Here is a 14765-nt window from a genome sequence, read left to right as displayed (position 1 = left end):
TGCATAAACTGATGAATGGATACACAAACTGGTATATCCACACCACTGGAATGCTGCCCAACAATAAAAAGGAATGAACTACAGATAGACGCAACAGCATGGATGATAACATAATCTTAAAAGGATTATGTAAGTGAAAGAGACATGAGGGGCGTTTTTGAAGGGAGAGAAATGTTCCATATTGGGAATGTGGTGGTGGTTGCATAACATACATTTGTCAAAACTCATCAAAGTTTACTCTTAAAAGGAGTGAATTTTATTATGTGAAAATTATGCCTCAATAAAACTGACTTAAGAAAACAATAAAACAACCCCAAAACTAAGTGAAAATAAGTCTAAGAAAAAAAATAACTTACAGTTTTTCCAATTCAAGAGTCATCAAAATGGTGTTCTCAATTGTTTTAAGTGACACGTGTGTTGCTCCCATGTCTCTGGAGGAGAAAGCCCAAACATTCACGATAGGAACCCCAATACAAAAGTTCTGTACTTAAAAACACATTTCAAGGACATATGAGTACTTCAAATTTGGCTTCTCTATAAACAACCTTAAGAGTTTATTGGCCATAGAAGATAATTCAGAGAGCTCTTATTGAATAAATTTAAGTTTATTTGCATCATTAAACTAAGGGCCTTGGGATTGAATAGAGAACCTCTACTTTTTTTTTAACCATTATCTTTCTTATTATTTTGAATTGCATTCGCCTGTCTTGATTACACTTTTTTTTCTTTTTTAAATAAAATACAGTTCTTCCTCTTTGCTTTCTGGGATAAATGATATTCCCACATGCATCTCACGTTCCATGTCTATATGTTTTCTTCAACACTGCTCTCTTCCACTGCTGGCGGTCTTGCCCATTACACATCCTCTCTTAGTCCTTTCCTTTGCCAATAACTTTTTCCCCCAATAACCCAGTTAAAATTAAAATTATGACTTTTTAGCTCAAGTGAAAATACTTAATCTTTGATGAAAGGAAAAAAGAAAAGCAGAAGTCATCTTGTGACTCATGACATTACTGTGATACTTACAGATATTTTAATGCTGGCAATTTAAAAAGATGTGAATCTTCAACAGTAGTCAGAGGATTATGATTGAGAATTCTGAAAAATGCAATGAGATTAAAATTATTTGCATTTTTAATATGCATGAAACTGCATGAAAAGTTTATATTCATTTTTGTAATATGGAACTTTTGGTAAAAAAAAAAATCATTTTCTGTCTTTACATATAAATCACACTTAGAATCTGTAAAGTACTCTTCCTTTGAAAACTAAAACATAAAGTAGAGAAGAGAAAAAGAAAAGAAAAAAATGGATAGCAAAGGAAAAGTATGTCAAAAAACTTTTTAGGTCAAAAATCCTAGAAGTGACTTCACCAGTAGAAAGACCTTACTCTTCAGGAAACAGCATTTATAGTGCCCTCCATAATTCAAGGTGCTTGTCTTTCACCTTTAGAAATTTCAAAAAGAAATCATGATTAATTCATCCAGTCAAGAAAAAAATTGGACCAGGCTGGCTGGTTGCTCAGTTGGTTGGAGCACCACCTTGTAACATCAAGGTCAAGGGTTTGGATGTACCTGCCAGCCAGCTGCAAAACAAAACAAAACTAAACATAAAAGCCACAAGGAAAATTTGGAGAGTGTGGTGCTGAAAAAAAGCCAGGAGAAAAAAATGGGACCAATTCCTTGGCTTTGGAGCCAAAGAAAAAGGTTCACATCTAAGGGAAGGAACTGGTGAAAACCATACTCCCATCACACACACACCAGCCCTTGTGCTCTTGTATCACATCACAGCCTTTGTTACATTGCATGTAATCACATGTATACTTGTCAGTCTCCTGGAATGTCAGCTGCTTGAGGGCAAGGGACACATCTTACTGTCATTGTCATCCCTGTGCCTGGCAGAGTGCCTGAAATTTACTAGGTATTTAATAAATGTTTGTTGACTAATAAATAACATTTAGTTTATAAATCAATAAAAGGAATAAATTTGTTTTTTGACCAAATTTGTATTCCAAAATGCTGGAATAGATTTTCTTTTCAATACTTTATGGCAAAAAAACCCAAAAACAAACAAACATACAAGAAAAACCAAAGAAAAACAACAAAAAAAGAAAAGAAACAGGGAAAAAGAAAAGAAAATCCGCCTTTAGGTTAACTCTATTCAAGAATCATTAGAACAACCAGAAACAGGGAGCCACTCAGAGACCAGTGAGTCATCACAAGGGACCAGCACAGGGCCCATCCCATGGGAAGTTTTGGAGCACCGTCAGTGAGGGAGATGTGCCCAGCAGGGGAACACTGGGACACAGCAGGGACAGCTGATCTGCCCCCCAATCAGCACAGGACCACTCAGAGGAGACTGGTCAGGAATACAGAATTGCATGGGGTGCAGTTTGATGAAAAAACTCAGGCCCAGATCAGAGATTCTACAGAACACAGATCCACTGGGTCTCTGGAGAGCCGGAAGTACCTATAAGGTCAACCATTAAACCCAGAGCTGCACAAAAAGCCTTCCCTAGGGAAACAGCAGCAAAGTAGCAATTTAAACAACCACACAGCTCAAGTACTGGCTCCCACAGGAAGTTCCCCCCGTTAGAAGCAAAGGACAAAAAATTAGTTCCGGGCCAGGCACACCACCAGCACCTTGGGTTCCATCCAGTGACCTGAGGCATGGAGCCAGGAACCAGACCCTCCTCCCACAACAAGGCACACCACACCAGTACCTTGGGGCCCACCCAGGGACCTGAGGCAAGGAGAAGGGGACTGGACCTCTCTACCACAATCAGGGACACCATGCTAGGACCTCGGGACCTGCCCAACCCAGAGGCATGCAGAAGGGGACTGGACCCTCCTCCCACACCAGGCACAAAACGCCAGCACCTCAGGGCCCACCTGGGTATCTAAGCCATGGAGAAGGGGACCAGACCCTTCTCCCAGAACCAGGCACACTGTGCCAGTACCTCGGAGCCCACCCAGGGACCCAGGACATGGAGAAGGGGACTGGACCACTCTTCCACATCCAGGCACATGGTGCCAGTGCCTTGGGGCCTTCCCAGGGACCAGAGGCATGGAGAATGGGACCAAACACACCCCACAACCAGGCATACCGCCAGTGCCAAGGAGCATACCAAAAACAGCACCCCCCCATGGGTGACCCACCATAGCTACCACAATAACCATGGCTGCTGCAGAAGCGGCTAGACGCCATGGCCACCACACAGATGGTCTGCCAACCACTGGAGTGTATCCACACAAGAAGCGTCACCAGCAGAGACAAAGAAAAGAAGATGTCTCTTTCCACAAAACCCATTTCAGAGTGACAGAAGAAGCATCTGCTCTATGATAATATTGGGGGACCTGATCACATCTCTCAGCATTGGACAGATCATCTAGGCAACAAGTTAACAGAGTAACCATTATTCTTTCAGAAGCAGAGAAGAAATCTAGGGCAATTAGAGCGGGGAGAGGGAGGGCATGGGGGGAGGGGAGAGGTTGGACAAGGGGCATAAAGAATAATTACAATTTGTAACAGTATATATGCTAGTAATATTGATTTAATCAACATATCTAAATGTTCAACCCCAAAAATGTATAATCGATTTTGATTCAATAAATAAAAACAAACAAACAAAAGAATCATTAGTGTACATTTGCAGAACATTATAAAAATAATAATTATTATAGCTAATATCTATTCAGCTGCCAGGCATCTGTGATCAGCATTTCACATTTAATCCTCAGAATAACTTTATATGGTACATATTATTATTACTCCATTTTCTAAATGAGGAGATTGAGGCACAGAGAGGTTATACAACATGTAATAGGTGGTCAAGCTAATAAGAATCAAAGTTGGAAGCTGAACTCAGTTCTGACTCCAAAGCCTATGTTTAACCTGTATAAAGAAAAGGGGTTTAAAATAGCTGTAACTTTAACCTTTATTTTGAGAAGAATAAATATAGAAAAAACTTTTGAAACTTCATGTACTTATCTGGGAAAGCCACTATGAGAATTACAGTTTCTCTTTTTACTCCTTTTCCCTAATCATTTTCCATGATTAAATATTTAATGAATCCATGGTCATTGAGACAAGAGATTTCAAACCATGCTGTAGGTGACATCGGTGAAAATGGTGGAGTAAGGACATCTGAAACTTCATCTCTCCATAAAGGCAACAACAACAAAAAATGGCAAAAATGGTCAGAATCAACTTTTTCAGAACTCTGTAAATTTAACCAAGGCTTGTAGCAGCCAAGGAGCATATAAATAAATATTCCAGAAAAATAGCTGAATTTCTGGAAGAACAGTGCGATTTGTATCATTTTAACTTGCCTTAGACCATTCCTCACTGTCCAGATCAGTGGTAACCTGAAAATTAGCCCATATCCCCAGTACCAGAGGGAACAGAATGGAGCTGGTGCTCCTTCAAAACCTCATTCCCAATCAATTGTCATTATTTGACCTGTCTGGTGATTCCCTGGAAGATCTCACTTGAAAAGTTTACTTATTTGATCTGATTGAGAGCTACCTGGTGCTAAAAGTTTCTCACCAGAGGATGTTTTTGGAAAGCAATTACAGGCAATTGTTTTAAAATGACAGCTGCATGAGGCAATGAATAATGAAAAATGGCCTAATTGAAAGCTTAACAGGAAAAGCTGAAGAATAAGATGTCCTTAGGAACTTTGAAATACTCCAACATGTCCTTGGGAAACTGGAATGTGGAAGGCCATACACATGTGTAGGGCTGTGAGCACAGTCAGGAAAGACCTGAGAAGACCCTAAACTCTCAACCCTGGCTGATCTTGAGTTTCTGCACAGCAGGAAGTGAGAGTTAAGGCAGAGCTGTAAACTTCTGGCTGAGTGCTGAAGGCATGCCCTAATATGCACACATAGCCCCTTGGCAAAAACTCAGAGGCTTATTGGTTCCAGGCATTTAATGAAATCTCTGTTCAATCATTAGCTGACCACTGAGATAACCAAGTAAAGACTTCAGTGTACACACAAAACAAAGAACACAGACTTCACAAAATTAGTTCAGAAAAGTCACTAAATAAACAGCAACTACTAAAACAAGCAGCAATAACACCAAACCCTGGGGATGGGGATCTGATTTCCAGAATCACTACATTATATTGTTTAAAATATCCAGTTTTCAACAAAAATTCATGAGAGATGCAAGGAAACAAAGTATGACGCATACACAGGGGAGAAAAAACCAATCAGTAGAAACTGTTCCTTTGGAAGCCCAGTTGTTAGACTTACTAGATGAACATTTAATTCAGCTATTTAAAATATGTTCAAGAGATAAAGAAAACCATTTAGTTCTATAGACTAAAGAACTAAAGGGAAGTGTGAGAACAATATCTCATTATAGAATAACAATAGATAGAGATTATAAAGAGGAGCAAAACAGAAATTCTGGGGTTGGAAAGTATTGCAACTAAGATGAATGAGCAGGAAGAAAACAGAATCAGGAACTTGAAGGTCAACTGAGATTACTGAGTCTGAGAAAAAAGAAAGAAAAAAGAATAAAAAAAAATGAATGGAGTCTCAGAGACCCATTTGTGAGACACCATCAAGTTTACTAACATACACATAATGGGAGTTTCAGAAGGAGAAGGGAAAGACAAAGGAGCAGAAAGAATATTTGAAGAAATAACGGCCCAAACTTCCCAAACCTGATGGAAAACATTTACGTAGACATGCAAGAATCTGAAGGAACTCCAAGTAGGATAAACTCAAAGAGATCCACACCTAGACACATCATAATCAAACTGTCAGAAGCTGAAGACAGATCATATTGAAAATAGCAAAAGAAAAGCAACTTATCACACACAAGGAATCCTCAGTAATTTTAATAGCTGGTTTCTCATCAGAAACAATGGAGGCTACAAGGCAGTGAGATGGCATATTCAAAGTGCTGAAAGAAAAAAAAAACCTGTCAACCAAGAATTCTATTATTTGGCAAAACTAAGCTAGACACACAAAAACTAAGAATCTGTTGCTAGAAGACCTTCCCTGTAAGAAATACTAAAAGGGGTCCTTCAGACTGAACTGAAGGACAGTAGATAGTAACTTGAATCCACATGAAGAAATAAAAAGCACCTAACTATGTAGGTAAGTATAAAAGACAGTAGAACATATTTTATAACATCTTTTATCTCTTATCTGATTTAAAAGATCAATTACATAAAGCAATAATTATAAATCTATGTTGATGGACACAAAATGTATAAAGATGTAATGTGGGCAATAACAGTAGAAAGGAGATGGTGAGAGTGGAGCTATAGAGGAGCAAATTTTATGTCTATTATTAAAACTAAGTTCGTATTAATATGAATTAGAATTATAGTAAGATGTAAATGGTAATGCCCAGGGCAACTGCTAAGAAAATAACTCAAATATATATAGCAAAAGAAATAAGACAATTGAAATTGTACATTTGAAAATATCTATTTAACACAAAAGAAGGCAGTAATGGAGGTAGTGAGAAATGAAAAAAGACATAAGAGTGAAAACAAGTAGCAAAATAACAGGTAGAAATTATACTTTATCACTAATTGCATTAAATTAAATGGATTAAACTCTCCAATTAAAAGGCAGAAATTGACAGAATGTATTTTAAAAACATGATCCAACTACATGCTATCTATAAGAACTTCACTTTAGATTCGAAAACACAAATAAGTTTAAAGGAAAAGAGAAATGGAAAAAGATATATGATGCAAACAGTAACCAAAAGAGAGCTGGAGTGGCTAAACTAGTAACAGATAAAATAGGCTTAATACAAAAATTGTCACTAGAGACAAAGAGGGACATTTGTAATGATAAAAGGCTCAATCCATTAAGAAGGTAAAACAATTATGAATATATATGCATCTCACAACAGAGCCCCAAAATACATGAAACAAAAACTGACATAATTAAAAATAGATGAGTCGAAAACTATAAACCAATCAGACCTAACATATCTCAGAACACTTCCCCAAAAATGCAACAAAAAATTAGTAAAAGACATGTGCTTCTCAAGTGCATACAGAACATTCTCCAGGAGAGATCAAATGTTAGACCCTAAGAAAAGTCTCAATAAATTCAAAATGACTAAAATCATGCAAAGTATATTTTCCAACCACAGTGGAAATTAGAAATCACTAAAAAAAAGAAAATTGGGAAATTCACAAATACATGGAAATTAAACACAGTCCTAAATAATCAATAGGTCAAAGAAAAAATCAGAAGGGAAATTAGAAAATACTTTGACATGAATAAAAATGAAGGTGCATAATGGGGAAAAGATCACTTGTTGCCAGTGTTTGAGGGTAGGAGGATGGGAGGGATAAACAAGTGGAGCATAGAGGATTTTTTGGGCAGCAAAACTATTCTGTATGACTGCAATCATGAATACACGACATTATGTGTTTGGCAAAACCCAAAGAACTGTACAACACAAAACTAATGCAAAATTAAGTAAATAATAATATATCAATAATGCTTCATAATTGTAACAAATGGGGGCCAGCCTGTGGCTCACTTGGGAGAGTGTGGTACTGATAATACCAAGGCCACGGGTTCAGATCCCTATATAGGGATGGCTGGTTAGCTCACTTCAGAGAGTGTGGTGCTGATAACACCAAGTCAAAGGTTAAGATCCCCTTACTGGTCATCTTTTAAAAAATAATAATAATAAATAATAATAATAATAATTGTAACAAATGTGCCACACTAATATAACATGTCAATAGTTGGAGAAACTGCATGTGTGTATAGAGAGGGTATGGGAACTTTCTTTAAAAAAAAATCAATCATGGGCTGGCCCATGACTCACTCAGGAGAGCATTGTGCGGATAACACCAAGGCCACGGGTTTGGATCCCTATACAGGGATGGCCAGTTTGCTCACTTGGGAGAGCGTGGTGCTAACAACACCAAGTCAAGGGTTAAGATCACCTTACTGGTCATCTTTAAAAAATAAAAAATTTTAAAAAATCAACAAACTGGGCTGACCCATGGCTCACTTGGGAGAGCGTGGTGGTAACAACACCAAGCCAAGGGTTAAGATCCCATTACTAGTCATCTTTAAAAAAAAAAATTCAACCAACCAACCAAACAAACAAATAAATAAATACATAACATACCAACACTTCCAGGATGCACCTAGATCGGTGCTCAGAGGTACATTTATAGATGTAAATGCAAATATTAAAAAATCTCAAGTCAGTAACCTAAACTTGCACCTGAAGAAACTAGGGGGAAAAAAACATCAAACTCAACCCAAAAGAAGAAGGAAGAAAATAATAAAGATTACAGCATAAATAAATGAAATACAGAATAGAAAACCAATACAGAAAATCAACATAACTAAAAGTTGGTTCTTTGGAAAGATCAACAAAACTGACAGACCTTTAGCTAGACTGATCAAGAAAAGAGAGAAGACCCAAATTATTAAAATCAGAAATGAAAGAGGGCACACTACTACCAACCTTACAGACATAAAAAGGATTATAAGGGAAAGTTATGAACAACTGCATGCCAGTAAATTAGATAATCTGGATGAAATGGACACATTCCTAGAAAGAAACAAGCTACTGAAACTAACTTGAGAAGAAATAGAACATCTAAAATAGACCTATATCAAGTAAAGAGACTGAGTTAGTGGTCCAAAAACTTCTCACAAAGAAAAGCTCAGGACCAGACAGCTTCATTGTTGAATCTACCAAATGTTTAAAGAATTAACACCAAACCTTCATCAAGTCTTCTAAAATACAGAAAAGGAGAGAACATTTCCTAAGGCTGGTATTACTGTGATACTAAAATCAAAGACATCACAAGAAAAGAAATTTACAGATCAATGTCTCTCATGAATATAAATGCAAAAATCCTCAGCAAATACTTGCAAATCAAATTCAACAGAGTATATCAAATGGACTATACGCCTTGACCAAGTGGGATTTATCCCAGGAATGCGAGGTTAATTCAACATATAAAAGTCAACCAATGTAATACTCCATACGAATAGAATAAAAGAAAAAACCATGATGATTTCAATAGATACAGTAAAAGCCTTTTAAAAATTAGAACACCTTTTCATTATAAAAACATCAAGCAGGAATAGAAAGAAGGGAACATCCTCAAGCTAACAGAGCTTGACAAACCTCTATGAAAAATCCATGGCTAACATCATACTTAATAGTTTAAAATTGAGAGTTTTCCTCCTAAGATTAAGAACAAGGCAAGAATGTCCATTCTTACCACTTCTACTCAACATCATATTGAAGGTTCTAGCCAGGGCAATTTGGCAAACAAAACAAAAAAGCATCCATATTGGAAAGTAGTAAAAAGAAGTAAAAATATCTTTATTTGCAGATGACATGATATTACATGTAGAAAACTATAAAGAATCCATACACAGAAAAAAAGCTATTAGCTCTAATAAATGAGTTCAGCAAAGTTGCAGGACACAAGATCAATAGGCAAAAATTAGCTGTACTTCTACACACTAGCAATGAATACACTGAAAATGACACGAAGAAAACAATCCACGTATAATAGCATTGAAAAGAATAAAACACTTAGGAATAAATTTAACCAAAGAGGTGTAATACTTGTACACTGAAAACTACAAAGATAGCTGAAAGAAATTAAAGATCTAAATAAACAGAAAGACATTCTGTGTTCATGGATCAGAAGACTATACTGTTAAGATGACATAATTTTACAAATTGGTCTATGGTTTCAGCATAATTCCTATCAAAATTCCAGGTGGCTTCTTTCCAGAAACTGATAAACTAGTTCTAAAATTCATGTGGCAACTCAAGGGACCCAGAACAGCCAAAACAATCTTGAAAAAGAAGAACAAAGTGGGAGGACTCAAACTTCCCAATTTCAAAACCCCATTTAAATCTACAGCATCACTGTGTGGTACTAGAATAAGGACAGACATATAAATCAGTGGAATAAAATTGACAGTCCAGGAATAAACCCTCACATTTGTGGTCAATTGATTTTTAACAAGGATGCCAACACAATTCAATGTGGAAATGTTAGTCTTTTCAAATAGTGCTGTAACATCTGGACATCCAAATGCAAAATAATAAAGTTGGACCCTGTAAAGAAAGTAGAAAAGTTTAGTCAGGATGTCTCACCTTGCATCTGTTACAAATGGGCAAGATTCAGCACATTCACTAGAAACAAGTTATAAAAGTAGTATAACTGCACATGTGTGCCCATTTACTGATTCAGCATGATTGTTGTAATTATGTAATGTTTGGCTTGTGGCTGCTGTTGCGTACTAAGAGTATAAAGGTACCTGCTCTGAACTGCTGGAGGGCATAGCATGGAATGAATGGCAGAGCATGGAGGGTCAGTGGAGTAGAGCTTGAGCTCATATCTAGGTTAAAGCATGTCTGTGAAGCTCATATCTGAAGAATGAAGTATGTCTAACTTGCATAAAGCTGCCAGGGTCTTCTTTCAACTACCTGACTTACAGCCGGCACAGGAAGGGACAGAAGGATCTGAAGATTCCTGCTCGACAGACTCTTAAACCTCACACCTTATTTAGAAAACAATGCAAAATGTATTAAGGACCTAAATTTAAGAGATAAAATGGTAAAACTCCTAAGAAGAAAATATAGGACTAAATACTCATGACCTTGGGTTAGGCAACAGTTTCTTAGATATGACACCAAAATTACAAACAAGCCAAAGGAGAAACAGATAAATGTCATTAAAATGAAAAACTTTTGTGCTTAAAAAGACACTATCAAGAAATGGAAAAAACAACTCACAGAATGGGAAAAATATTTGCAAATAATATATCTGATAAAGTTCTAGTACCGAGAATATCTGGAATATATAAAGAACTCTTACAAGTCAATAAAAAGACAGCTCAATTTTACAACGGGGACAGGGTTTGAATACACATCTCTTCAAAGAAGATATACAAATGACCGATATGTACCTGAAAAGATGCTCCATGTCTTAAGTCATTAGGGAAATGCAAATCAAAACCATAATGAGACACTACTACTTTACACTCACTAGGATGGCTGTAATAAAAAAGACAGAGAATAACAAGTGTTGACAAAAACATGGAGAGCTCTCATACAATGCGGGTGGGAATGTCAAATGGTGCAGCCACTGTGGAAAACAGTTTGTCATTTCCTTAGAAAAGTTAACTTTGTGCCAGCCAACCACCCCCCCCCAAAAAAAAAAAAGCTAAACATTAGTCACCATATGACCCAGCAATTCTACTAGGTATGCACCCAAGAATTAAAAATATATGCCTATAGAAAAACTTGTACATGAATGGTCATAGCAGCATTATTTATAATAGTCAGAAAGTAGAAACAATCCATATGCCCAATAAGTGAATGCATGAACTGATATGTTATATCCATATAATGGAATATTATTCAGCCTTAGAAAGGAATGAAATACTGATACCTGCTACAACACAGACGAACCTTAAAAGCAACATGCTATGTGAAAAGAGCCAGACACAAACAGCCACATGCTGTATGTTTTGTTTATATGAAATGTCCAGAATAGGCCAACTTACAGGGACAGAAAGTAGATTTGTAGTTGCCTGGGAGAGAGAAATGGGGAGCGATGGCTGTTTCTTTTCAGGGTGATGAAAATGTTCTGGAATTAAATAATGGTGATTGTTGTACAATCTGGTGAATGTACTAAACATCACTGAATCATACCCTTTATAGTGTTGCATTTTATGGAATATCTCAATTTAAAAAGAACCATGTTGTAATACATAAAGCACCAGGTGTCAGGAGAACATACATGTTGGTAGATGGAAAAAAGAGAAGTAAAGATTCAGACTCTTCCTTCACCAAGGCCAAAATGAGTCAGTGGTAAGGCTGGGAGCCATGCAGCTTGTCCCTTGTGACCTCCCCTATTCTTCCATTTCTAGTATATTCTTCCATTTTTTAAACTACCGCTAACTTGACTCATAACACTAGTTAATATTCAACACAATAATATTACAAGGAGAAAGAATGTGTCACGTGACTGGTTAAGGATGTTTCCTCCATCTAGGGCTTTAAGTGTTCTCTGCTTTAAACAGAAAGGACATTGTTGGGGGGGAGGGGGGGAGGGAAAAGGGAGGGAGGTCTTGGTGATGGGGAGCAATAATCAGCTACAATGTATATCGACAAAATAAAATTTAAAAAAATTAAAAAATAAAAAATAAATAAATAAAAAATAAGTGTTCTCTGCTTTTTTCCTTTTTGTGGTGGAGGGGACATTAACACCTGTAAGTCAGTGGTGAGCTCTGTGCAAGTAGGCTCCTCCACTTCTGCATCTCCTCCTGCCCATTTTTCCCCAGCCATTAAAAATGACTGTAAAGCAAAATGTAGTGAAAACAATTTAGCCAAGTTTCTTATCCTTCCTCCAAAATTGTCTCCGTTCTCCAACCCTTCACTCTGTCTTAACAGCTCATTCACGGCCTTGTACCTATCAGCTCAGTGTTTCCTCTTAAGTTGGCAATACGATCCTTGCATTTGTCCCTAGTGAAATCAACATACGGGGCCTCTCTGTATTATCCTATTTCTTCTATTTTAGAGCATGCTTTTCTTCACTGAGGTTGTGCCTAGGCAATGGAGAGAAAGTATGAAGTGACTCAAAAGCTGAAATTTGGGGACTCTACAACAACTCTTTCTGTGAATCAAATGATATGAGTGTTTTAGATTCAGAGGGCACTGTAGTAGAGATTATTTCCATTGCTAGTTCAATTCTTGCATTTTATAGATAAACTAAGGTGCACTGACACCTAGTCCATGGCCTTATTCATATCTTTATGGGAGTGAAATGTGACAAACTTTTTGTTAGCCTCAAAGACTATCTCAACATCAAAGTTTAAGAGGAAAACTCAAATATTTTTGCATAAGCCTTTTGCTGTAGAACAATGGAACAGGATAAAAGGTAGCTCTTAAAATAAGGGGACATTTCTAAACCTGTTGGGTTTTTTCCCTCCAAATTCTTCTATACAGGTCCAGACAGACGGGCTACATTTCCTTTCTAGTAACTGAGGAGGCAGAGAACAATCGAGACTGACGCATGTCATGACTATCCTGAATGAACAGAAATCTTAACAGCTTTAGCAGAAAAATTGTCCAAAGCAGGCAGTGAAAATAAATTTAAAACAGGACAAACTCCAGAACTATCCATGCTAGAATCCCAAGGCAGGCGGGGAAAACTGGTTGCTTGGAGGAAGGCAGTCAAAGAAATAAGCAGAGTGACCTAGATCCTGTTCTGATATGTGTGAAGTCTGTGGGGATGGAGTAAGCCCTCTCCTTTATTCGTCTACATACATCCATGAGCCATTTTCATGACTGCCCACAGGAAGCTCCTCAACACAAGACCTCTGACTGCATCACATAAACTTTCTCAGGGGCAAAGTCTAAAGGATCTGAAATGGTGAGCCTGTATTTTAATAAAAGTTCTGAGAATAGCGTTGACAAAGGCTCTCTGACAGTGAGGAAGAAAGGACAAATAACCTCGCAGAAGCCTCCCTGGCAGTGAGGAACACAGAAGCAGCCAGGGCTCTGAATCGGGCAGACCTGGGTTTGAATCTTGACTCTGTCACTTTCTGGGTAAGTGACTGACTTAGTATCATTTACCTCACAGGGCAGTTTGAGGATTAAACGGAAGAGCATGTGTAAAGCACCTAGCATGGGACTGGGCACAGGGCAGGTGCTCAGCAGTAATGATGTCATATCTGTACTTGCCAGTAAGCAGAAACCCTGGGGATATCCAGAGGTGGCCTGGCCAGGAGCTCCAGAAGTGGGGAATTCTCAGGTGGAAATGGAGTCCTCTGCTCTAAAGGTCCTATTCAAGTTAGAAGCCAACTTCAAGATAAAATGCATAAAAAGCTGAATTGTCATCATTCAACTCCTATTACAAGGGAACAAAGAGCTTCATAACTTGGTTCTGCCACTTCTTAATGGTGTGAACCTAGAGAAAGTTGTCCAACATTTCTGAGCCTTAACTTGCTCATCTGCAAAATGAGGATAATAATGTCTACATCACAAGAACTGCTGGAAAATGAAAATGAGATACAGGAGAGAACATGTACCGAGCATTTACCATGTGCCAAACGCTATTCTAAGAACTTTAGGCATGTTCTCTCACTTGCATAAGTACCAATATAGTGCCTGGGACATAATAAGCACCTCATAAATGTAGGTATTAAAGAAATGTTACAGGGCAGAGGAAGAATTACTAAGCTTCCAAGAGAAGAAAAGATACCTTGTTATACAGGTGGGAAGAATAACATGCAGTGGGAGAAAAAATGTAAAATAGTTACTGGGTGTGACAATCTCAAAACTTTTGAACCATTACAAATTAAGCAGCCACCCTAAATTATTCCAAAGGACAGACCCAAATTGTTATCTTCATCTTAATGTTTATGCCTCTCTGACTCTGAGAAGAAGCTGCCAGGATTCCAGTACATACCAAAAGGTGATGAGCACTCCCTGAAGTGTGCAAACTTCTGTGTGTCTGCAACTATCTAAAGGAAACCAATGCTAGCGGACTGGGGGTGGGGAATGGCGTAAGAAGCAATAGAGTGTCTCTGTGACTGCAGCTCTATTTGCCTTCATAGTGTGGCCATATCTATCTCATTGATATTCTCAGCAGTGGGATAATAATTCAATGGGGGTATCGTTTGGATTTTCCTCTTATTCTCTCAGTGCTTATGTTCTTTGGTACAATACTGATGTGCCACACACAAGCCAGAGCATGCATGTGCTCTATC

General features: G+C 37.7%; 1 protein-coding gene across 1 annotated transcript in view; it reads right to left on the bottom strand.

Moving 5' to 3' along the window:
* The window catches only part of LOC134364440 (leucine-rich repeat-containing protein 37A3-like), a 50212-nt gene that overhangs the window by 15446 nt on the left and 20001 nt on the right, over positions 1–14765 (bottom strand). The window contains exons 7-8 of the mRNA XM_063080362.1: positions 1027–1098; positions 357–431 (exon numbers count right to left, since the gene is read on the bottom strand). Coding sequence (XP_062936432.1) covers positions 357–431; positions 1027–1098 — 147 coding nt within the window. The remainder of the gene's footprint in view (positions 1–356; positions 432–1026; positions 1099–14765) is intronic.

Source organism: Cynocephalus volans, chromosome 16 (assembly GCF_027409185.1).
Source record: "Cynocephalus volans isolate mCynVol1 chromosome 16, mCynVol1.pri, whole genome shotgun sequence".
In the NCBI taxonomy this organism is placed as follows: domain Eukaryota; kingdom Metazoa; phylum Chordata; class Mammalia; order Dermoptera; family Cynocephalidae; genus Cynocephalus; species Cynocephalus volans.
Note: the sequence above shows the minus strand (reverse complement) of the source record. Positions and strands in the feature narration are given on the sequence as shown.